Raw genomic sequence first — 25,804 nt, forward strand, 5'->3', positions numbered from 1 at the left:
CCCAGAGGCGTATGGCTCAGTGGGCACCAGATTTCCTGATCCCGAGGAACAAAGCACTCTAAAACGGCATTCGGAACATAACTGATGGACATGTATCACCCGGGCCAATTCATATTCTTCGCAAGAAGTAGAGTCTGAATCAGAGACATCCGTCTCCAAGAATCCTCCATAACTGGGACACTGCCACCTCCAGAGAACCATAAACCAGCGGACCAGGATTTTTCCGTCGCCACCCGGTCAGGAAAGCGGAAATGAAGTCACAAGGTAAACCGTGCAGTCCATGCAAAAGTGCGCCCGACCAAAAAGGCTGCGTCACTAGACATTTTATTATCAGGTATTTGTAGACATAGGCCGTTATGTTCCAAAATAGCCATGAGCCAAAACAACACTACACAGTAGCAGACAGAATCACATAAACATGATTATAAATCCCCCTGTTCAATAATCCCCCTCAGGAGATATTAACCCTTGATTCCTACATACAAAAAGGAGCCTCACTGAGACCCTCTGTTAAAGTTATCCCCGAAAGGTTGTAGCCCCTCTCGGATAAATAGTTGAAATTACAATACATCCATGATGAAAGTAAAATGAAAAGATCTTACCGGAATCTACGCCGTGGAACAGGAACACGGCCCTTCAAGTGTGACAGATAGTAGCGTCGCTTCTGCCATGGACTCGAGAAAAAAAGCAGGCAGCGAAACTCGTCAACGCTGATTGCTTGTGGAGCTGTTAATATGAGTCGGGATGGTTTCGCAGAAAGACTATCCCTGCATCTCCGGACTCTAACTTTCATCCAGGCTCTCACTGAGAGGCTGACAGGACTACTTAAAACTCCAGTCCTATGCCGAAGAGTACTACCCTCCATAAGAGACTATCTAAAACTTCTGACACTTCTCTGCCAACCTCCTGGGACAAAAGGCAAAGAATGACTGGGGGATGAGGGAAGTGGGAGTAGTATTTAAGCCTTTGGCTGGGGTGTCTTTGCCTCCTCCTGGTGGCCAGGTTCTGACTTCCCAAAAGTAATGGATGCAGCTGAGGACTCTTTCCATTTATGAAGAAAAGTAACAGTGGTTATGATCTACCATCCCCTTATTTGCACCCTTGTCTCGGTCTCTACAATCTTTAAAGGGAAACCAACTGCCCGGCTCCCTAGAAGTGAAAGGCAATTAGACAAAAAAAAAAGGCCAATACAAATATATATGGAAGGGTACTAGGTACTGCCGCTTTGATTCAGGAAAATGAAATTGACATGAAGAAAATGTTTTCCTGATGTCAAGCAGCAGCACTACAAGAGGGAAGTAGCAAGCTACCATAGGGGGGGGGATGTAATGATTAAAGGGGTATAAAACCCAACATTTGTCTTTCATGATTCAAACAAAGCATGTGATTTTAAACAACTGTTTAATTCACTTCTATTATCTAATTTAAATCATTTCCTTAGTATCCTTTTTTGAAAATACTTAGGTAGGCTCAGGAGCAGCAATGCGCTACTGGGAGCTAGCTGCTGATTGGGGGCTGCACGTATATCCATCTTCCCATTGGCTCACAGCTCACCTGCTTTGCAAATCTGCTCTTGAGAAGATTCCATAGCCCAAGTAGCAGAAGCCGTGTCAAATGAGCTTTTAAAAACAACGGGGGAAATTTTCCTGAAGATGAATAGGACAAAGATAGAGCCTGTTTAATCCATCTTGTTAAAGATAATTTATGTCTTCTCCCCCTTCTGATGTTCCTTGAAACAAGGATGAATAAGTTATCTGATACTCTCCACAACTGAGTTCTCTCAATTTAAATCTGAATGAACATTTTAACATCTGAGTGTTAATGTTCAAGAGGAGAAGATGGATTGCTGCAAAAGGCAAAAAGCACAATTTTGATTCAATTTTTCGTTAGACAAAACTTTTGGTCTGAAAGATGGAAGGTCAGCAAGAACAGCCAGAATGGCTCTAACTAAAAACTTTAACTCAAGGGGTGAAAACCTAAGTCTCTAAGAGACAAGGAAACAATTGCTGCTACTTGAACTTTTACTTTGGAAGAACGTAGATCTTTTTCAATTAGTAGAAATTTAAAGAATTTTAGAAACCGGAGCCGTATTAGATGGAATATTCTTGATATACGCCAAGAGAAAAATCACTCAACTTTGTTGATAGATCTTCCTAGTTGAAGTTTTTTGGGGGGTTTTTATCTTAAAATCAGCAAGGAGACAAGAATATCAGAGAGGCCTTAAACCTTCAACATCCCTCTTTCAAAAGCCAAGTTGTGAGATCGAACCAATTCAGGGTGGTTATTGACACAGTCTGATGCTCCAAGAAATCATTTTGTAGCGGAAGAGTCCAAGGTTGACACAGTGATAAAGACATTACTTCTAAAAACCAAACTCTGCAAGGCCAGGAGGGGAAAATCGTTATCACAGTAGCTTTCTCTTGTCTGATTTTCCCCAGAACCCTTGGATTGAGGGCTATAGGGGAAAACATATGCCAAATGAAAATTCCACTGGGTTAACAGTGTGTCCAAGACATCTGGATGAGCCTGTGTATAAAGAGATTGAAACATATCTGTCCTACCAGATATATCCAAAAGAAAACAGAAAAGCAAGAATGTTACTTTTTGGACATATCTGGTAAGACGACAGGGGGCCCCCACCCGGTGCCAACGATTTCTGGTATCAGTCAGGTAAGCTGGGGCACCCCAATAAAGACTACCAGAGGGTTCCTGTACTAAAACCACTCTTTTTTTGGTCTCTGACTAATCTTTTTTGCCACGTGAAGGGATATCAAGTGATTATTAGCTCATTTTGGGGCTTGCTTGTATAATTTTTCTTTTAAAGATCCAATCAATTACACACATTGTAATATATCTAGTAAAAGTTATGTTTTTAGGAAAACTGTAGTGCACCCCAATCCTCATTTTTCCTTCCTTTTTCTTATCTGGTCAATGATGAAAGACAATGCCCACCCTATAGTACTGCCGCATAACAACAAGAAAAAGCAGTAATAAATGAGGGTAGGTGAGAGCTACATAGGAAACAGACAATGAGGGTTAACATAACAATTTCTGTGTCTATCACTTTGTTGTGTGTATGTAGGAAGGTTATATTTGATGCTGTAAGTCACACTTACCCATAATAGCCCTGGGGATGGGGAAGAATTCTCCATATCGTTTGTTAAAGCCTCGTGCTGTGTCCAGAGTTAGCTCCAAATGCTGCACTTGGTCATCTCCAACAGGGACATGAGTGGATCTAAAACATAAGCACAAGTATTTACAGAAGCCTGTGCTACCCCAACAATACATCTTAACCTGTATTTAAAGATGAACACAAAGTCACACAGCTTGGTCATCTAAACATGAACACAAAGTCACACAGCTTGGTCATCTAAAGATGAACACAAAATCACACAGCTTGGTCATCTAAAGATGAACACAAAATCACACAGCTTGGTCATCTAAAGATAAACACAAAGTCACACAGCTTGGTCATCTTAACAAACACAAAGTCACACAGCTTGGTCATCTTAACATAAACACAAAATCACACAGCTTGGTCGTCTAAAGATGAACACAAAATCACACAGCTTGGTCATCTAAACATGAACACAAAATCACACAGCTTGGTCGTCTAAAGATGAACACAAAGTCACACAGCTTGGCCATCTTAACATAAACACAAAGTCACACAGCTTGGTCATCTAAACATGAACACAAAGTCACACAGCTTGGTCATCTAAACATAAACACAAAGTCACACAGCTTGGTCATCTAAACATGAACACAAAGTCACACAGCTTGGTCGTCTAAAGATGAACACAAAGTCACACAGCTTGGCCATCTTAACATAAACACAAAGTCACACAGCTTGGTCATCTTAACATAAACACAAAGTCACACAGCTTGGTCATCTTAACATAAACACAAAGTCACACAGCTTGGTCATCTAAACATAAACACAAAGTCACACAGCTTGGTCATCTAAACGTGAACACAAAGTCACACAGCTTGGTCATCTTAACAAAAAAACAAAGTCACACAGCTTGGTCGTCTAAACATGAACACAAAGTCACACAGCTTGGTCATCTAAACATGAACACTAAGTCACACAGCTTGGTCATCTAAAGATGAACACAAAGTCACACAGCTTGGCCATCTTAACATAAACACAAAGTCACACAGCTTGGCCATCTAAAGATGAACACAAAATCACACAGCTTGGTCGTCTAAAGATGAACACAAAGTCACACAGCTTGGTCATCTAAACATGAACACAAAATCACACAGCTTGGTCATCTAAACGTGAACACAAAGTCACACAGCTTGGTCATCTTAACAAAAAAACAAAGTCACACAGCTTGGTCATCTAAACATGAACACAAAGTCACACAGCTTGGTCATCTAAACATGAACACTAAGTCACACAGCTTGGTCATCTAAAGATGAACACAAAGTCACACAGCTTGGCCATCTAAAGATGAACACAAAATCACACAGCTTGGTCGTCTAAAGATGAACACAAAGTCACACAGCTTGGTCATCTAAACATGAACACAAAATCACACAGCTTGGTCATCTAAACATAAACACAAAGTCACACAGCTTGGTCATCTAAACATGAACACAAAATCACACAGCTTGGTCATCTAAACATAAACACAAAGTCACACAGCTTGGTCATCTAAACATGAACACAAAGTCACACAGCTTGGTCATCTAAACATGAACACAAAGTCACACAGCTTGGTCATCTAAAGATGAACACAAAATCACACAGCTTTGTCATCTAAACATGAACACAAAGTCACACAGCTTGGTCATCTAAAGATGAACACAAAGTCACACAGCTTGGTCATCTTAACATAAACACAAAGTCACACAGCTTGGTCGTCTAAAGATGAACACAAAATCACACAGCTTGGTCGTCTAAAGATGAACACAAAGTCACACAGCTTGGTCATCTAAACATGAACACAAAATCACACAGCTTGGTCATCTAAACATAAACACAAAGTCACACAGCTTGGTCATCTAAACATGAACACAAAGTCACACAGCTTGGCCATCTTAACATAAACACAAAGTCACACAGCTTGGTCATCTAAACATGAACACAAAGTCACACAGCTTGGTCATCTAAAGATGAACACAAAGTCACACAGCTTGGCCATCTTAACATAAACACAAAGTCACACAGCTTGGTCATCTAAACATGAACACAAAGTCACACAGCTTGGCCATCTAAAGATGAACACAAAATCACACAGCTTGGTCGTCTAAACATAAACACAAAGTCACACAGCTTGGTCATCTAAACATGAACACAAAGTCACACAGCTTGGTCATCTAAACATGAACACAAAATCACACAGCTTGGTCATCTAAACATAAACACAAAGTCACACAGCTTGGTCATCTAAACATGAACACAAAATCACACAGCTTGGTCATCTAAACATAAACACAAAGTCACACAGCTTGGTCATCTAAACATGAACACAAAGTCACACAGCTTGGTCATCTAAACATGAACACAAAGTCACACAGCTTGGTCATCTAAAGATGAACACAAAATCACACAGCTTGGTCATCTAAACATGAACACAAAGTCACACAGCTTGGTCATCTAAAGATGAACACAAAGTCACACAGCTTGGTCATCTTAACATAAACACAAAGTCACACAGCTTGGTCGTCTAAAGATGAACACAAAATCACACAGCTTGGTCGTCTAAAGATGAACACAAAGTCACACAGCTTGGTCATCTAAACATGAACACAAAATCACACAGCTTGGTCATCTAAACATAAACACAAAGTCACACAGCTTGGTCATCTAAACATGAACACAAAGTCACACAGCTTGGCCATCTTAACATAAACACAAAGTCACACAGCTTGGTCATCTAAACATGAACACAAAGTCACACAGCTTGGTCATCTAAAGATGAACACAAAGTCACACAGCTTGGCCATCTTAACATAAACACAAAGTCACACAGCTTGGTCATCTAAACATGAACACAAAGTCACACAGCTTGGCCATCTAAAGATGAACACAAAATCACACAGCTTGGTCGTCTAAACATAAACACAAAGTCACACAGCTTGGTCATCTAAACATGAACACAAAGTCACACAGCTTGGTCATCTAAACATGAACACAAAGTCACACAGCTTGGTCATCTAAAGATGAACACAAAATCACACAGCTTGGTCATCTAAACATGAACACAAAGTCACACAGCTTGGTCATCTAAACGTGAACACAAAGTCACACAGCTTGGTCATCTAAACGTGAACACAAAGTCACACAGTTTGGTCATCTAAACATGAACACAAAGTCACACAGCTTGGTCATCTAAAGATGAACACAAAGTCACAGTTTGGTCATCTAAACATGAACACAAAATCACACAGCTTGGACAGAGGTATCATATAGATGAAGTGTATCTATTATACAATATCCAAGGACACTTTTAGGCTACACAACAATAACCTTGCCACATATCTGTCCCTAATAAAGAGATAGCCGGGGCAAACAACTAAGATCTAATGTGGGCAAATATCTGAATATACAAAATAAAATGCCCAATGGGGCCCCTCTTGTGAAAAGCTTGGACACCCTCATTATTATCAGTTACCTTCTCATTTAGCATTTTTTTGCCATGCTGCTTCCTGTCCTTTAAAGGTGTGATTTTAGCTGCATATATACACTTTTACTTTCCCAATCCTACAATTATAATGTATCATCATCAGTTGTGCGGCACCAGCTCCTACTGAGCATGTGCAAGATTTCACAATATATACATATATGAATTAGTGATTGGCTAATAGAGGGGTACATGGAAACAGAAGTGCCCTTTAATAAACTTCAAAAACAAAACTCTGGTAACCTTAAATTTATTTCTCTTGCATCTAAAACCACCACCCCCTTTACTTGTGCACTATGGAACTCTCGCTCTATTTGCAACAAGCTCACTTCTATCCATGACCTCTTTATCTCCAACTCTCTCAATCTTCTGACTCTCACAGAAACCTGTCTCTCTCCTTCACACACAGCTTCCGTATTGTAACATGGGGGGTCTCCACTTCAGCCACACTCCTATGTCTGGTAATAGACAAGGAGGTGGTGTTGGTATTTCACTTTCCTCTCATTGCACCTTTCAACAAATACAGCGTTTCTCTTCCCTCGCATTTTCTTCATTCGAAACACACGATTCGCTTATTTACTCCCCTCTCTATACGTGTTTCAGTCACATACCGCCCCCCTGGCTCCTCAACTCTATTTCTAGATCACTTTGCCGCCTGGCTACCTTATTTTAATTTCTTTAGATACCCCTGCCCTCATTCTTGGCGACATCAACATCCCTGTTGATAATCCCACTACCTCCTCTGCAAAACAACTTCTGCAACTCACTTCCTCTTTCGGCCTGTCACAATGGACTGACTTTCCCACTCACAAAGATGGTTACTCCCTTGATCTGATTTTCAGCTATTTATGCACTCTCTCAAACTTCCCTTTTCCTCTTTCTGACCATCACCTCCTCACTTGTAACATCACTTCCCTCCCTACAACTCTTCCTCCTTCTTCCCCTCACACCAAACTTCACAGAAGAATCAAGTCATTAGATCAGCAACAGCTCGCTAGCTCTTTCGAACCTCTCATCTTCTCCATCCCCTCCTTTTCCTGCCCTGATGAATCTGCCTCTATAGCTCGTCCCTTACATCAGTCCTTGACAATCTGGCCCCACCTACCATAGCTCGGAAATCATACACTCATCTTCAGTCCTGGCATACTCCTGTGACACGGTTACCGTACTGCTGAGCGACACTGGAGGAAATCTCGGAGTTCAGCTGACTTTCTTCACTATAAGTTCAACTTGAACTCTTACTTTTCTGCCCTTAATCTCTATAAACAACATTACTTATCTACTCTTATCTCTACTCTTTCTTCAAACCCAAAACATCTGTTCTCCACATTCAATATTCTTCTCTGCCCACCACCACTTCACACTACAACTTCTTTCTCAGCTCAAGATTTTGCCAGCTACTTCAACAACAAAATCGACTCCATCAGAAATGAAATCAGCTCTTAACATACTACCGGTCTCCCACCCCCCAAAAAGCTCACAATCATCCAAAACCCACATACCAAAAATGTAACTCTTTTACCCCTGTTACAGAAGAAGCAGTTTCTGCCCTTATACTATCCTCTCACCTCACTGCCTGTCCCCTCACAGCTACTCCCATCCCTACCTCTATTCTACCCTTACCCCTATACTCACACACATATTCAAACTCTCCCTCAGCACTGGTATATTTCCCTCATCTCTTAAACATGCACTGGTCACACCTATCCTCAAAAAACCCTCTCTCCATCCAACCTCCCCATCCAACTACTGCCTTATTTCCCTACTCCCTCTTGCTTCAAAGCTTCTTGAAAAGCTAGTATATGCACATCTATCACATTTCCTTACATTAAACTCCCTCCTTGACCCACTGCAATCTGGATTTCGCCCCCTACATTCTACAGAGACAGCATTTGTTAAGGTTACCAACGACCTACTTACAGCAAAATCCAAAGGCCACTTCTCCCTGCTTATTCTCCTTGATCTGTCTGCAGCCTTTGATACTGTCGAGTCTGTCAACCACCCTCTTTTGCTCCAAACCCTCCATTCCTTCAGCATCTGTGACACTGCTCTCTCGTGGTTCTATTCCTATCTGCCTAACCGTACCTTTAGTGTGGACTTCTTTGGGGCATCCTCTGCCCCGTTACCTCTTTCTGTTGGGATACCGCAAAGCTCTGTCCTTGGTCCCCTTCTTTGCTCAATCTACACGTCATCATTAGGTTCCTTAATAAAGTCCCACGAGTTTCATTATTATTTGTATGAGGACTACACCCAAATCTACCTCTCTGCACCAGAACTATCTCCTTCCTTGCTAACTTGTGTCACTGTCTCTTTTATATCTCATCTTGGATGTCCTCTCACTACCTCAAGCTAAATCTCTCCAAAACGGAGTTCCTTATTTTCCACCCTTCATTTCTCTATAACTGTTGATAACTCCATCATTACCCCAATCCCACATGCCCGATGTCTTGGGGTCACACTTGACTCAGATCTCTCTTTCACTCCTCACATTCAGTCCTTGGCTAAAGCCTGCCGCTTCCACCTTAAAAACATCTCTTAAATTAGACATTTCCTTACACAAGACACTCTCTCATCCTTTCCCGCCTCGACTACTGCAACTTCATCCTCTCTGGTCTAATTAGCTGCCACCTAGCTCCTTTACAATCCATAATGAATGCCTCTGCCAGCCTCATCTTCCTTGCACGTCGTTCTTCATCTGATGCACCTCTCTGCCAATCCCTTCACTGGCTTCCTCTTGCCTCCAGGATTAAACACAAAATTCTCACTCTGACATACAAAGCCCTCATCTGCACTGCTCCCCTCTATATCTCAGACCTTGTCTCCAGATACCCTCCCTCCCATCCTCTACGCTCTGCTCATGACCTCCTACTCTCCTCCTCTCGTTACCTCCTTACATTCTCGTTTACAAGACTTTTCCAGACTGGCTCACATCTTATGGAACTCTCTGCCTCTCTCCACAAGATTCTCCCCTAGTTTTGAAAGCTTCAAGCGCTCCCTAAAGATTCTTCTGTTCAGGGATGCACACAACCCACACTAACCTTCCTATCTCCACTGCTATCCCTTTAAACCCCATAACATGTAAGCCTATGAGCCCAGCTGCTTGTAGTCCATCTTCATAAGAGCCGACAACTCTCGGCAGGGCCCTCTACCCACTCAACCTCTGTAAATGTTATTTATATACCACCTATGTCATAGCGTTGTGGAATCTGTTGGCGCTCTACAAATACCTGATGATAATAATAAGATTAATAACAGAAGGAATGAGTGTTATTGCATTGTGACTGTCTTCTTATTGCAGGTGTGTTGGTTTTGCAAGTGCTGTTTGTATGGATTGTGCTTACTTATATAGCAGTATATCAGCTGCCTGAAGCACGGGGTAGGTGAACAGCCCAACGCTGCCTTTGTTCTGTTGGCTTTGACTCTTTACCTAAAAAAAAATAAAAAATAATTAAAAAAAAAAAAAATGTTTTCCACAAATGTTAAGGAGAGAAAAAAAAAAGACTTAAAAAGGACAGTAAAGCAGTACTTCATATATGAATCTTGAATCACTATGTAAATGTCTGTTTTGTGTTGGGTTTTCTGTAAATATTATGAAGTAATGTTAATGTGTTTTATGTATTGTAAAAAATGAAAGTTATTTATTGATTATTGGTACCATAAAAGGAAGCATAGGTTTGACATAAGATTTTGAAAGTTGTTGAACTTAGCTGATTTTTTCTAAGCCAGAGATAGGGAATAGAACTTACATAAATAGAGCTATTTCAGTGTAAGGACAACAAAGCTGCACACAAGTCATTTGCTTATAGGAAAGCACAGCACTCACCTTCCACTGCGGTAAATGCCGTAACCGGGGCATGGAGGTGAGACAGCTGAGGATCCAACCCAACTGCGCATGCTCAGCTACCTGAAGAGGGCATAGGATATAACACCTGATAAGCACCGTGATTGGCAGCAGGCAAACAGGAAATTACACAGAAATACAACATAAAATTACAGACACCAAACAGATTATCTGCAAATGTAGCTACAGACACTGTAAACACTGTAAACATGCAGAACCTTATAGAGGAACGTCCTGTCACCAGCAGACTCACTGCGCCAGACTTCAACACCTACTAGCACGTGCCTTCTCTAAACGTGTCCAACTACTAGCCATTCACTGTGCCCTATATAAGCCAGCAGCTACTAGTACGTGCCTTCTGTAGACATGTCCAACTACTAGCCACTCACTGTGCCATACAAAAGCCAGCAGCTACTAGCATGTGCCTTCTCTAGACGTGTCCAACTACTAGCCACTCACTGTGCCCTATATAAGCCAGCAGCTACTAGCATGTGCCTTCTCTAAACGTGTCCAACTACTAGCCACTCACTGTGCCCTATAAAAGCCAGCAGCTACTAGCACGTGCCTTCTCTAAATGTATCCAACTACTAGCCACTCACTGTGCCCTATATAAGCCAGCAGCTACTAGCATGTGCCTTCTCTAAACGTGTCCAACTACTAGCCACTCACTGCACCATACATAAGCCAGCAGCTACTAGCATGTGCCTTCTCTAGACGTGTCCAACTACTAGCCACTCACTGTGCCATACATAAGCCAGCAGCTACTAGCATGTGCCTTCTGTAAACGTGTCCAACTACTAGCCACTCACTGTGCCATACATAAGCCAGCAGCTACTAGCATGTGCCTTCTGTAAACGTGTCCAACTACTAGCCACTCACTGTGCCATACATAAGCCAGCAGCTACTAGCATGTGCCTTCTGTAAACGTGTTCAACTACTAGCCACTCACTGTGCCCTATATAAGCCAGCAGCTACTAGCACGTGCCTTCTCTAAATGTATCCAACTACTAGCCACTCACTGTGCCCTATATAAGCCAGCACCTACTAGCATGTGCCTCCTGTAGATGTGTCCAACTACTAGCCACTCACTGTGCCATACATAAGCCAGCAGCTACTAGCATGTGCCTTCTCTAAATGTATCAAACTACTAGCCACTCACTGCGCCATACATAAGCCAGCAGCTACTAGCATGTGCCTTCTCTAAATGTATCCAACTACTAGCCACTCACTGTGCCCTATATAAGCCAGCAGCTACTAGCACGTGCCTTCTCTAGACGTGTCCAACTACTAGCCACTCACTGTGCCCTATATAAGCCAGCACCTACTAGCATGTGCCTCCTGTAGATGTGTCCAACTACTAGCCATTCACTGTGCCATACATAAGCCAGCAGCTACTAGCATGTGTCTTCTGTAGATGTGTCCAACTACTAGCCACTCACTGCACCATACATAAGCCAGCAGCTACTAGCATGTGCCTCCTGTAAATGTGTCCAACTACTAGCCACTTACTGTGCCATACATAAGCCAGCAGCTACTAGCATGTGCCTTCTGTAGACGTGTCCAACTACTAGCCACTCACTGTACCATACATAAGCCAGCAGCTACTAGCATGTGCCTCCTGTAGATGTGTCCAACTACTAGCCACTCACTGCACCATACATAAGCCAGCAGCTACTAGCATGTGCCTCCTGTAGATGTGTCCAACTACTAGCCACTCACTGCACCATACATAAGCAAGCAGCTACTAGCATGTGCCTCCTGTAGATGTGTCCAACTACTAGCCACTCACTGCGCCATACATAAGCCTATAGTTACTGACATGTGCCTCCTGTAGACGTGTCCAACTACTAGCCACTCACTGTGCCATACATAAGCCAGCAGCTACTAGCATGTGCCTCCTGTAGATGTGTCCAATTACTAGCCACTCACTGTGCCATACATAAGCCAGCAGCTACTAGCATGTGCCTCCTGTAGATGTGTCCAACTACTAGCCACTCACTGTGCCATACATAAGCCAGCAGCTACTAGCATGTGCCTCCTGTAGATGTGTCCAACTACTAGCCACTCACTGTGCCATACATAAGCCAGCAGCTACTAGCATGTGCCTTCTCTAAATGTGTCCAACTACTAGCCACTCACTGTGCCCTATATAAGCCAGCAGCTACTAGCATGTGCCTCCTGTAGACCTGTCCAACTACTAGCCACTCACTGTGCCATACATAAGCCAGCAGCTACTAGCATGTGCCTCCTGTAGATGTGTCCAACTACTAGCCACTCACTGTGCCATACATAAGCCAGCAGCTACTAGCATGTGCCTTCTCTAAATGTGTCCAACTACTAGCCACTCACTGTGCCCTATATAAGCCAGCAGCTACTAGCATGTGCCTCCTGTAGACCTGTCCAACTACTAGCCACTCACTGTGCCATACATAAGCCAGCAGCTACTAGCATGTGCCTTCTGTAGACGTGTCCAACTACTAGCCACTCACTGCGCCATACATAAGCCAGCAGCTACTAGCATGTGCCTCCTGTAGATGTGTCCAACTACTAGCCACTCACTGCACCATACATAAGCCAGCAGCTACTAGCATGTGCCTTCTGTAGATGTGTCCAACTACTAGCCACTCACTGTGCCATACATAAGCCAGCAGCTACTAGCATGTGCCTCCTGTAGATGTGTCCAACTACTAGCCACTCACTGCACCATAGATAAGCCAGCAGATACTAGCATGTGCCTTCTGTAGACGTGTCCAACTACTAGCCACTCACTGCACCATACATAAGCCAGCAGCTACTAGCATGTGCCTTCTGTAGATGTGTCCAACTACTAGCCACTCACTGCACCATACATAAGCCAGCAGCTACTAGCATGTGCCTTCTGTAGACGTGTCCAACTACTAGCCACTCACTGCACCATACATAAGCCAGCAGCTACTAGCATGTGCCTCCTGTAAATGTGTCCAACTACTAGCCACTCACTGCACCATACATAAGCCAGCAGCTACTAGCATGTGCCTTCTGTAGACGTGTCCAACTACTAGCCACTCACTGCACCATACATAAGCCAGCAGCTACTAGCACGTGCCTTCTCTAGACGTGTCCAACTACTAGCCACTCACTGCGCCATACATAAGCCAGCAGCTACTAGCATGTGCCTTCTGTAGACGTGTCCAACTACTAGCCACTCACTATACCATACATAAGCCAGCAGCTACTAGCATGTGCCTCCTGTAGATGTGTCCAACTACTAGCCACTTACTGTGCCATACATAAGCCAGCAGCTACTAGCATGTGCCTTCTGTAGATGTGTCCAACTACTAGCCACTCACTGCACCCTATATAAGCCAGCAGCTACTAGCATGTGCCTTCTGTAGACGTGTCCAACTACTAGCCACTCACTGTGCCATACATAAGCCTATAGTTACTAGCACGTGCCTCCTGTAGACGTGTCCAACTACTAGCCACTCACTGTGCCATACATAAGCCTATAGTTACTGGCATGTGCCTTCTGTAGATGTGTCCAGGCACCCCAGAGGCAGAACTTTTTTCACTTTCTGCAATGAGATTTATTTTTTGGGAAGAGTTTTCTGCAGGTCATTTTGAAATTAAATGTTTAAATTAGACTGTTACACTAAAGCATAAGCTCAATTGCGTTGATTAACAGGAGGATAAAGCAATTTTTAAAGTTTTATTATTTGTTGCTGCAGTTGAAAATGAAACAGCTCTGCAAAGCAAAAGCGCTAAAAGTTGCTGCATGTGTCCCATTCTTTCTGCAGAGAGGCTGCATTTTCTGTGATATCTCACATCACAGCATGTGCTGCCTCTGAGCCAGGCACCAACACACTCACTGCGCCATATGTAAGTCAATAGCTACTAGAACGTGCATTCTGTAGACTAATCCAGGCACAATAACGCTCATCTGCGCCTACAGTTACTAACACCTGTAGATGTGTCCAGTCACTAGCTACTAATTGCACCATATAGCTAAGCCTACAGTTACTAACTCCTGTCTTCTGTAGATGTGTCCAGTCACTAGCCGCTACTTGCGCCATATATCTGTGCCTACAGTTACTAACACCTGTAGATGTGTCCAGTCACTAGCCGCTAATTGTGCCATATATCTAAGCCTACAGTTACTAACTCCTGTCTTCTGTAGATGCGTCCAGTCACTAGCTGCTAATTGTGCCATATATCTAAGCCTACAGTTTTATTATTATTATTATTATTCTTTATTTATAAAGCGCCAACAGATTCCGCAGCGCTGTCCATGGGTAATAAAGGTAAAAAGGACAGTACAATATGAGACAAAATTTAACAAACAAATACAGGGGGAATTGGGAGCCCTGTTCCCGTGTGAACTTACAATCTAAATGGGTAGCAGGGTGAGAAACAGGAGGTGGGGGACTGCAAAGGTGGGAATGATGTTAGTGTGGAGTTAAATGAGGGCAACTATTAGGCAAGTGGAATTCATTAGTTACTGATTTGGTGATAGGCTTCCCTGAACAAGAAAGTATTTAGGGAGCGTTTAAAGGAGGAGAGGTTGGGGGAAAGTCTGACAGCTCGAGGAAGTGCGATTCAGAGGGTTGGTGCCGTACAAGAGAAGTCCTGTAGTCTAGCATGGGAGGAGGTGATGGTAGAAGAGGCAAGGAGTAGATCATTGTTGGATCTTAGGGGACGGGCTGGAGTATACAGGTGAAACTCGAAAAATTAGAATATCGTGCAAAAACATAATTTATGCTTACCTGATAAATTTATTTCTCTTGTAGTGTATCAAGTCCACAGATCATCCATTACTTGTGGGATATTCTCCTTCCCAACAGGAAGTTGCAAGAGGATCACCCACAGCAGAGCTGCTATATAGCTCCTCCCCTCACTGCCATATCCAGTCATTCGACCGAAACAAGCCGAGAAAAGGAGAAACCATAGGGTGCAGTGGTGACTGTAGTTTAATTAAAATTTAGACCTGCCTGAAAAGGACAGGGCGGGCCGTAGACTGGATACACTACAAGAGAAATAAATTTATCAGGTAAGCATAAATTATGTTTTCACTTGTTAAGTGTATCCAGTCCACGGATCATCCATTACTTGTGGGATACCAATACCAAAGCTAAAGTACACGGATGATGGGAGGGACAAGGCAGGAACTTAAACGGAAGGAACCACTGCCTGTAGAACCTTTCTCCCAAAAACAGCCTCCGAAGAAGCAAAAGTATCAAATTTGTAAAATTTGGAAAAAGTATGAAGGGAAGACCAAGTTGCAGCCTTGCAAATCTGTTCAACAGAGGCCTCATTTTTAAAGGCCCAGGTGGAAGCCACAGCTCTAGTAGAATGAGCTGTCCAGCAGTCTCATAGGCTAAACGGATTATACTCTGAAGCCAAAAAGAAAGAGAGGTTGCCGAGGCCTTCTGACCTCTCCTCTGTCCAGAGTAAACAACAAACAGGTTAGATGTTTGGCGAAAATCTTTAGTAGCCTGTAAGTAAAACTTCAAGGCGCGGACTACGTCTAGATTATGCAAAAGACGTTCCTTCTTTGAAGAAGGATTAGGACATAATGATGGAACAACAATCTCTTGATTGATAGTCTTGTTAGAAACCACCTTAGGTAAAAACCCAGGTTTTGTACGCAGAACAACTTTATCTGAATGAAAGATCAGATAAGGAGAATCACAATGTAAGGCAGATAACTCCAAGACTCTTCGAGCCGAGGAAATAGCCATCAGAAAAAGAACTTTCCATGAAAGAAGTTTGATATCAATAGAATGAAGGGGTTCAAACGGAACCCCTTGAAGAACTTTAAGAACCAAGTTTAAGCTCCATGGAGGAGCAACAGGTTTAAACACAGGCTTAATTCTAACTAAAGCCTGACAAAATGCCTGAACGTGGAACTTCTGCCAGACGCTTGTGTAAAAGGACAGAGCAGAAATCTGTCCCTTTAAAGAACTAGCTGATAATCCTTTGTCCAAACCCTCTTGGAGGAAGGACAATATCCTAGGAATCCTAACCCTACTCCATGAGTAATTCTTGGATTCACACCAATGAAGATATTTACGCCATATCTTGTGGTAAATTTTCCTGGTGACAGGCTTTCGTGCCTGTATTAAGGTATCAATTACTGACTCGGAGAAGCCACGCTTTGATAGGATCAAGCATTCAATCTCCATGCAGTCAGTCTCAGAGAAAGTAGATTCGGATGATTGAAAGGACCTTGTATTAGAAGGTCTTGTCTCAGAGGCAGAGTCCATGGTGGAAAGGATGACATGTCCACTAGGTCTGCATACCAGGTCCTGCGTGGCCACGCAGGCGCTATCAATATCACCGATGCTCTTTCCTGTTTGATTTTGGCAATCAGACGAGGGAGCAGAGGAAACGGTGGAAACACATAAGCCAGGTTGAAGAACCAAGGCGCTGCTAGAGCATCTATCAGTGCCGCTTCTGGGTCCCTAGACCTGGATCCGTAACAAGGAAGCTTGGCGTTCTGGCGAGACGCCATGAGATCCAATTCTGGTTTGCCCCATCAGAGAACCAATTGAGCAAACACCTCCGGATGGAGTTCCCATTCCCCCGGATGAAAAGTCTGACGACTTAGAAAATCCGCCTCCAAGTTCTCTAAACCTGGGATATGGATTGCTGACAGGTGGCAAGAGTGAGTCTCTGCCCAGCGAATAATCTTGGAGACTTCTGACATCGCTAGGGAACTCCTGGTTCCCCCTTGATGGTTGATGTAAGCCACAGTCGTGATGTTGGCCGACTGAAATCTGATGAACCTCAGTGTTGCTAGCTGAGGCCAAGCCAGAAGAGCATTGAATATTGCTCTTAACTCCAGAATATTTATTGGGAGGAGTTTCTCCTCCTGAGTCCATGAACCCTGAGCCTTCAGGGAGTTCCAGACTGCACCCCAACCTAGAAGGCTGGCATCTGTTGTTACAATTGTCCAATCTGGTCTGCGAAAGGTCATACCCTTGGACAGATGGGCCCGAGATAACCACCAGAGAAGAGAATCTCTGGTTTCCTGATCCAGATTTAGTAGAGGGGACAAATCTGTGTAATCCCCATTCCACTGACTGAGCATGCATAATTGCAGCGGTCTGAGATACAGGTGCGCGAATGGCACTATGTCCATCGCCGCTACCATTAAGCCGATTACTTCCATGCACTGTGCCACCGTGGGGCGCGGAATGGAGTGAAGAACACGGCAAGCATTTAGAAGTTTTGATAACCTGGACTCCGTCAGGTAAATTTTCATTTCTACAGAATCTATTAGAGTCCCTAGGAAGGAAACCCTCGTGAGAGGAGATAGAGAACTCTTTTCTTCGTTCACTTTCCACCCATGCGACCTCAGGAATGCCAGAACTATCTCTGTATGAGATTTGGGAATTTGAAAGCTTGACGCCTGTATCAGGATATCGTCCAGGTAAGGAGCCACCGCTATGCCTCGCGGTCTTAGGACCACCAGAAGTGAGCCCAGAACCTTTGTAAAAATTCTTAGGGCTATAGCCAACCCGAATGGAAGAGCTACAAATTGGTAATGCCTGTCTAGAAAGGCAAACCTCAGGAACTGATGATGATTCTTGTGAATCTGAATGTGAAGGTAGGCATCCTTTAAGTCCACTGTGGTCATGTACTGACCCTCTTGGATCATGGGTAAAATGGTTCGAATAGTTTCCATCTTGAATGACGGAACTCTGAGGAATTTGTTTAGGATCTTTAAATCCAAAATTGGTCTGAAGGTTCCCTCCTTTTTTGGGAACCACAAACAGATTTGAATAAAACCCCTGTCCTTGTTCCGTCCGCGGAACTGGATGGATCACTCCCATTACAAGGAGATCATGTACGCAGCTTAGGAATGCCTCTTTCTTTATCTGGTTTGCAGATAATCTTGAAAGGTGAAATCTCCCTTGTGGAGGAGAAGCTTTGAAGTCCAAAAGATATCCCTGAGATATGATCTCCAACGCCCAGGGATCCTGCACATCTCTTGCCCACCCCTGGGCGAAGAGAGAGAGTCTGCCCCCTACTAGATCCGTTGTCGGATAGGGGGCCACTCCTTCATACTGTCTTAGAGGCAGCAGCAGGCTTTCTGGCCTGCTTGCCCTTGTTCCAGGACTGGTTAGGTTTCCAGGCCTGCTTGGATTGAGCAAAAATTCCCTCTTGTTTTGAAGCAGAGGAAGTTGATGCTGCACCTGCCTTGAAATTTCGAAAGGCACGAAAATTAGACTGTTTGGCCTTTGATTTGGCCCTGTCCTGAGGAAGGGTATGACCCTTACCCCCAGTAATTTCAGCAATAATTTCTTTCAAACCAGGCCCAAATAAGGTCTGCCCCTTGAAAGGAATGTTGAGTAATTTAGACTTTGAAGTCACATCAGCTGACCAGGATTTGAGCCATAGCGCCCTACGCGCCTGGATGGCGAATCCGGAATTCTTAGCCGTTAGTTTAGTCAAATTAACAATGGCATCAGAAACAAATGAGTTAGCTAGCTTAAGAGTTCTAAGCTTGTCAACAATTTCAGTCAATGGAGCTGTATGGATGGCCTCTTCCAGGGCCTCAAACCAGAATGCCGCCGCAGCAGTGACAGGCGCAATGCATGCAAGGGGCTGTAAAATAAAACCTTGTTGAATAAACATTTTCTTAAGGTAACCCTCTAATTTTTTATCCATTGGATCTGAAAAAGCACAACTGTCCTCAACCGGGATAGTGGTACACTTTGCTAAAGTAGAAACTGCTCCCTCCACCTTAGGGACAGTCTGCCATAAGTCCCGTGTAGTGGCATCTATTGGAAACATTTTTCTAAATATAGGAGGTGGGGAAAAGGGCACACCGGGCCTATCCCACTCCTTACTAATAATTTCTGTAAGCCTTTTAGGTATTGGAAAAAACATCAGTACTCACCGGCACTGCATAGTATTTATCCAGCCTACACAATTTCTCTGGCACTGCAATTGTGTCACAGTCATTCAGAGCAGCTAATACCTCCCCAAGCAATACACGGAGGTTCTCAAGCTTAAATTTAAAATTAGAAATCTCTGAATCAGGTCTACCCGATTCAGAGACGTCACCCACAGACTGAAGCTCTCCGTCCTCAGGTTCTGCATATTGTGACGCAGTATCAGACATAGCTCTTACAGTATCTACGCGCTCTTTATCTCGTCTCACCCCAGAGCTATCGCGCTTGCCTCTCAATTCAGGCAATCTGGATAATACCTCTGACAGGGTATTATTCATGATTGCAGCCATGTCCTGCAAAGTAATCGCTATGGGCGTCCCTGATTGTACTTGGCGCCATATTAGCGTGCGTCCCTTGAGCGGGAGGCGAAGGGTCCGACACGTGGGGAGAGTTAGTCGGCATAACTTCCCACTCGACAGACCCCTCTGGTGACAATTCTTTTATAGATAAAGACTGATCTTTACTGTTTAAGGTGAAATCAATACATTTAGTACAAATTCTCCTATGGGGCTCCACCATGGCTTTTAAACATAATGAACAAGTATCTTCTGTTTCAGACATGTTTGTATAGACTAGCAATGAGACTAGCAAGCTTGGAAAACACTTTAAAGCAAGTTAACAAGCAATATAAAAAACGTTACTGTGCCTTTAAGAGAAACAAATTTTGACAAAATTTGAAATAACAGTGAAAAAAGGCAGTTACACTAACAAAATTTTTACAGTGTATGTAACAAGTCAGCAGAGCATTGCACCCACTTGCAAATAGATGATTAACCCCTTAATAACAAAAACAGAATAATAAATGACAAAAACGTTTTTTAAACACAGTCACAACAACTGCCACAGTCTACTGTGATTGTTACCCTCCTCAAACACGACTTTGAAGCCTTTTGAGCCCTTCAGAGATGTCCTGTATCATGCAGAGGGAAGCTGAATGGCTCTGTCAGTATTTTTAGCTGCACAGAAAAGCACTAAAATTGGCCCTTCCCACTCATATTGCAACAGTGGAAAGCTTCAGGAAACGGTTTCTAGGCAAAAATCAAGCCAGCCATGTGGAAAAAAACTAGGCCCCAATAAGTTTTGTCACCAAACATATATAAAAATGATTAACATGCCAGCAAACGTTTTATATTACACTTTTATAAGAGTATGTATCTCTGTTAATAAGCCTGATATCAGTCGCTATCACTGCATTTAAGGCTTAACTTACATTAATCCGGTATCAGCAGCATTTTTCTAGCAAATTCCATCCCTAGAAATATATTAACTGCACATACCTTATTGCAGGAAAACCTGCACGCCATTCCCCCTCTGAAGTCACAGAATATGTGAGAACGGCAGTGGATCTTAGTTACTTCTGCTAAGATCATAGAAATCACAGGCAGATTCTTTTTCTAATGCTGCCTGAGATGAAACAGTACACTCCGGTACCATTTAAAAATAACAAACTTTTGATTGAAGTTAAAAAACTAACTATAATACACCACTCTCCTCTTACTACGTCCATCTTTGTTGAGAGTTGCAAGAGAATGACTGGATATGGCAGTGAGGGGAGGAGCTATATAGCAGCTCTGCTGTAGGTGATCCTCTTGCAACTTCCTGTTGGGAAGGAGAATATCCAACAAGTAATGGATGATCCGTGGACTGGATACACTTAACAAGAGAAAGTTCATTTATTTCACTAATGAAACTTAAAAGGTGAAACTAATATATGAGATACTCATTACATGCAAAGCAAGATAGTTCAAGCCGTGATTTGTCATAATTGTGATGATTATGGCTTACAGCTCATGAAAACCCCAAATCCACAATCTGAAAAAATTTGAATATTGTGAAAAGGTGCAATATTCTAGGCTCAAAGTGTCCCACTCTAATCAGCTAATTAAGCTATAATACCTGCAAAGGGTTCCTGACCCTTTAAATGGTCTTTTCAGTCTGGTTCAGTAGGAATCACAGTCAATGGAAAGACTGCTGACCTGACAGTTGTGCAGAAAACCATCATTGACACCCTCCATAAGGAGGGAAAGCCTCAAAAGGTAATTGCAAAACAAGTTGGATGTTCCCAAAGTGCTGTATCAAAGCACATTAATAGAAAGTTATGTGGAAGGGAAAAGTGTGGAAGAAAAAGGTGCACAAGCAGCAGGGATGACCGCAGCCTGGAGAGGATTGTCAGGAAAAGGCCATTCAAAAGTGTTGGGGACTTTCACAAGGACTGGACTGAGGCTGGAGTCAGTGCATCAACAGCCACCTCACACAGACAGATTCTGGACATGGGCTTGAAATGTCGTATTCCTCTTTTCAAGCCACTCCTGAACAACAAACAACGTCAGAAGCGTCTTACCTGGGCTAAAGAAAAACAGACCTGGTCTGTTGATCAGTGGTCCAAAGTCCTCTTTTCTGATGAGAGCAGGCTGTGCATGTAATGAGTCTATCTCATATATTAGTTTCACCTTTTAAGTTGCATTAGTGAAATAAATGAACTTTTGCACGATATTCTAATTTTTCGAGTTTCACCTGTATTTGTTGATGAATGAGGACAGGTGGGGGGGGGGGCTGCATTGGTAAGGGCTTTGTAGGTCAGAGTGAGAATTTTGAATTTAATTCTGCTGTGAATGGGGAGACAGTGAAGGGATTCCCAGAGGGGTGCAGCGGATACAGAGCGTCGGGAGAGGTGGATTAGCCTAGCAGAGGCATTTAGGATGGATTAAAGGGGGGAAAGGCGGGAGAGAGGAAGGCCAGTTAGTAAGTTATTACAGTAGTCAAGCCGGGAAATTACTAGGGAATGGATTAGTTGTTTAGTAGTTTCAGCACTCAGAAAAGGACGAATTTTGGAGATATTGCATAGGTGGTTGCTACAGGATCAAGAGAGCGATTAAATGTGGGGTATGAAGGACAGATTGGAGTCAAGCGTAACTCCTAGGCAGCAGACTTGGGGTGATGGGGAGATAGTGGTGTCACCAACAGTGACTGGAGTAGAATTAGATGGGGGGGGGATTAGAAGAAGCTCAGACTTGGACATGTTGATTTATAGGTGGCGAGAGGCCATCCAGGAAGAAATGCCAGATAAGCAGTCGCTGATGTGGGAAAGGACAGAAGGAGAGCGTGCAGGGGTGGATAGGTAAGTATGAGTATCATCAGCATAGAGGTGATAGTTGAAGCGTAGAGGGCCTAGAACAGAGCCTTGAGGTACTCCGACAGAGGCAATGGAGAGGAGGAGCAAATGAGACAGAAAAGGACCTATTAGAGAGATAAGAGTGGATCCAGGAGAGGGCAATGTCCCTGAGCCCAAGGGAGCTGAGAGTCCGTAGGAGGAGGGGATGGTCAACAGTGTCAAAGGCAGCAGACAGGTCAAGTAAGATAAGTATTGAATAGTGGCTATTGTTTTTAGCAGAAAGAAGATTGTTAGTAACCTTGGTGAGGGCACTCTCAGTTGAGTGTTGGGGATGGAAGCCAGATTGCAGGGGGTCAAGCAATGAGTTGGATAGGAAGTGGTTTAGGCGATCGAAAACACAATTTATGCTTACCTGATAAATGTATTTCTCTTGTGGTGTATCCAGTCCACGGATCATCCATTACTTGTGGGATATTCTCATTCCCAACAGGAAGTTGCAAGAGGACACCCACAGCAGAGCTGCTATATAGCTCCTCCCCTAACTGCCATATCCAGTCATTCGACCGAAACAAGCCGAGAAAGGAGAAACCATAGGGTGTAGTGGTAAATTTTTAGTTTAACCTAAAAATTTTACCTGCCTTAAAATGACAGGGCGGGCCGTGGACTGGATACACCACAAGAGAAATAAATTTATCAGGTAAGCATAAATTGTGTTTTCTCTTGTAAGGTGTATCCAGTCCATGGATCATCCATTACTTGTGGGATACCAATACCAAAGCTAAAGTACACGGATGAAGGGAGGGACAAGGCAGGTACTTAAACTGAAGGTACCACTACCTGTAAAACCTCTCTCTCAAAAATAGCCTCCGAAGAAGCAAAAGTATCAAATTTGTAGAATTTTGAAAAAGTATGAAGCGAAGACCAAGTCGCCGCCTTGTAAATCTGTTCAACAGAAGCCTCATTTTTTTTTTTTTTTTTAATTATTTTTAATGAATATAAAGAAAGTTACATAATCACAAAAAAAGATAGATTCACATTTACAGCAATAGAATCTAACATTACATATCAAAATTTACAGTTTTTACAGTGCATATTCCAGTTCAGTTCTCAATGAGGAAAAAGAAAGAAAAAAAAAAAAAAAAAAAAAAAAAAAAGAAAAAGAAACCTAAAAAGAAAAACAAAAAGAGAGGGGAAAAAAAAAAAAAAAAGAAAAACGCAAAGAGGAACCTCCGTCCTCCATCACTGACCTATTCATCCATGTCCCCTTCTACACTTCTGGCAACTAACCCTCTACCCACTCTCGAGGGAAGTGCCCTGCATATATATTTGTCGTTATAAACACAGAGTTACTGAATGGTTTAATCACCTTCCGTTGACATGTCAGCGGCAAGGATATGATAAAAGATTCCCATTTCCGGAAAAAAGTGGATAAGTGTTCATCTTGGGGGTAAGGGATATTAAATTGTTCTACAGTAAGTTGGTTTAATAAAGCTTTTTTGAAGTGCGATATTTGGGGTGCATCTTGCGCCTTCCATAATTTAAAGATAAGAATGCGTCCCATTAATATAATTGTATTGATGAGACTAAAATTTTTCAGTGTACCTTGATAGTACACTAGAAAAAAAATATCAATAGGCTTTAAATGATGTTCTAAATGTAGGGTTGTATTCATCCAGTAGTCTATCTTCATCCAGTATTGGATAATTTTAGGACAAGCCCACAGACAGTGGAATAAGTCCGCTTCTACTGCGGAGCACCTAGAGCATAAAAAGGTAGTCTTATACCATTTGGATAACTGATTTGGTGTATAATACCTCTGTAGGCCTATTTTGATTTGAGATTCTCTCCATGAAGTTGGGACCCAACTTTGTTGTATTATCTTGAAGCTACCGATAACCGTCTGTTCGTCTATATCCGGAAAATAAGGCGACCATTTCATTGTCATATCAGTAACCTGCATATTAGAAGGTTTTTGGATTATAAGTGAGTATAGTGAAGATATTGCGAATACGCCAGCTGCGTGTAAATTTACCCTAGTCTGGATATCCCCTAAAGACCAATTATTTCCAAAACTATAAAGTAACTCTTGGAGATAGTGTCTGATTTGCAAATAGGCGTAGAACTCATGTGTTCCCAAATTGAATTTCTGTACCAATTCTGCAAATGTTACTGGTAGCCCCGTACTTCACCGGATCTGTCCCACAAATTTCAGACCCTTTGCCGCCCACTCTTTAAAAATCCGGTTAGACAGCCCGGGTATAAAGTTGGGGTTACCACAAATAGGTAGATAGTTTGAGACATTTACTGGGCATTCCAGGGTACTACATAGTTTTTGCCATGCGACTATGATGTTCTTAAGCATAGATTGATAAAAGATGTTAGATGGTAGCGAGGTTAGAGGGCAATGAAGTAGAGCCTTCAAGCCGAAGGGGGCGACCAATTCTGATTCCTCAGAAAAGGAGGAAATTTGCTCCTTTTCTGATATCCAGTCTATCGCGATCCTGGCGATACATGCCAAATTGTAGGCCTGGATATTGGGGAGAGCCAGCCCCGCTGCGAGCTTGTTATTCATAAGTCGATGGCATGCAATTCTGGGTTTAGAGCCTTTCCATAAAAAACGCGCGCATGCTTTATTATACTTAATAACATCTTTTTTGTGCAAAAAAAGCGGTATATTTTGTAGGACATATAGAAATTTAGGGAAAATGACTGATTTGATCAACATCACCCGAGCCGAAAGTGATATGGGCAATCCAACCCATTCATCTAATTTTTTACCACATTGTTCCAGGCAGTCCGTAAAATTTGCCTTGTACCATTCCGCTGGATTACGAGATAATTTCAAACCTAAGTATGAAATTTGTGGAACTTCTAAGAATGGATGTTCTATATGGGATGTGGGATCTTTATATAGCCACAGTAACTCTGATTTTGAGGTATTTATTTTATACCCAGATATCTCGCCAAAATCCGCAACAATACTCTGTAAAGTTGGCAGCTCTCTATTCAAATTGGATAGAAATAAGAGTAGATCATCTGCGTACAGAAGCAAAACGTGTTTCTTCCCTGCCAATGGAATACCCTCTAACTCTTGACGCAGTAATATAGCCAAGGGTTCTAAGCTGATGTTGAATAAAAGAGGGGAGAGGGGGCACCCCTGCCTAGTCCCTCTGTGTAAGGTCAGACGTTGGGATAAAACATTATTGATAATTAGTGCGGATGTTGGAGCACTATAAATTAATCTAATATACTCAATAAATTTTCCCGACACGCCAAA

At 42.8% G+C, this 25,804-nt stretch overlaps 1 protein-coding gene across 1 annotated transcript in view; it reads right to left on the minus strand.

Moving 5' to 3' along the window:
* Positions 1-25,804, minus strand: part of WARS2 (tryptophanyl tRNA synthetase 2, mitochondrial) — a 123,793-nt gene that overhangs the window by 38,565 nt on the left and 59,424 nt on the right. Inside the window, exons 3-5 of the mRNA XM_053705131.1 lie at positions 10,459-10,539; positions 9,977-10,062; positions 3,117-3,235 (exon numbers count right to left, since the gene is read on the minus strand). Of these exons, the coding sequence (XP_053561106.1) occupies positions 3,117-3,235; positions 9,977-10,062; positions 10,459-10,539 (286 nt within the window). The remainder of the gene's footprint in view (positions 1-3,116; positions 3,236-9,976; positions 10,063-10,458; positions 10,540-25,804) is intronic.

This window comes from Bombina bombina, chromosome 3, assembly GCF_027579735.1.
Source record: "Bombina bombina isolate aBomBom1 chromosome 3, aBomBom1.pri, whole genome shotgun sequence".
Lineage (NCBI taxonomy): Eukaryota > Metazoa > Chordata > Amphibia > Anura > Bombinatoridae > Bombina > Bombina bombina.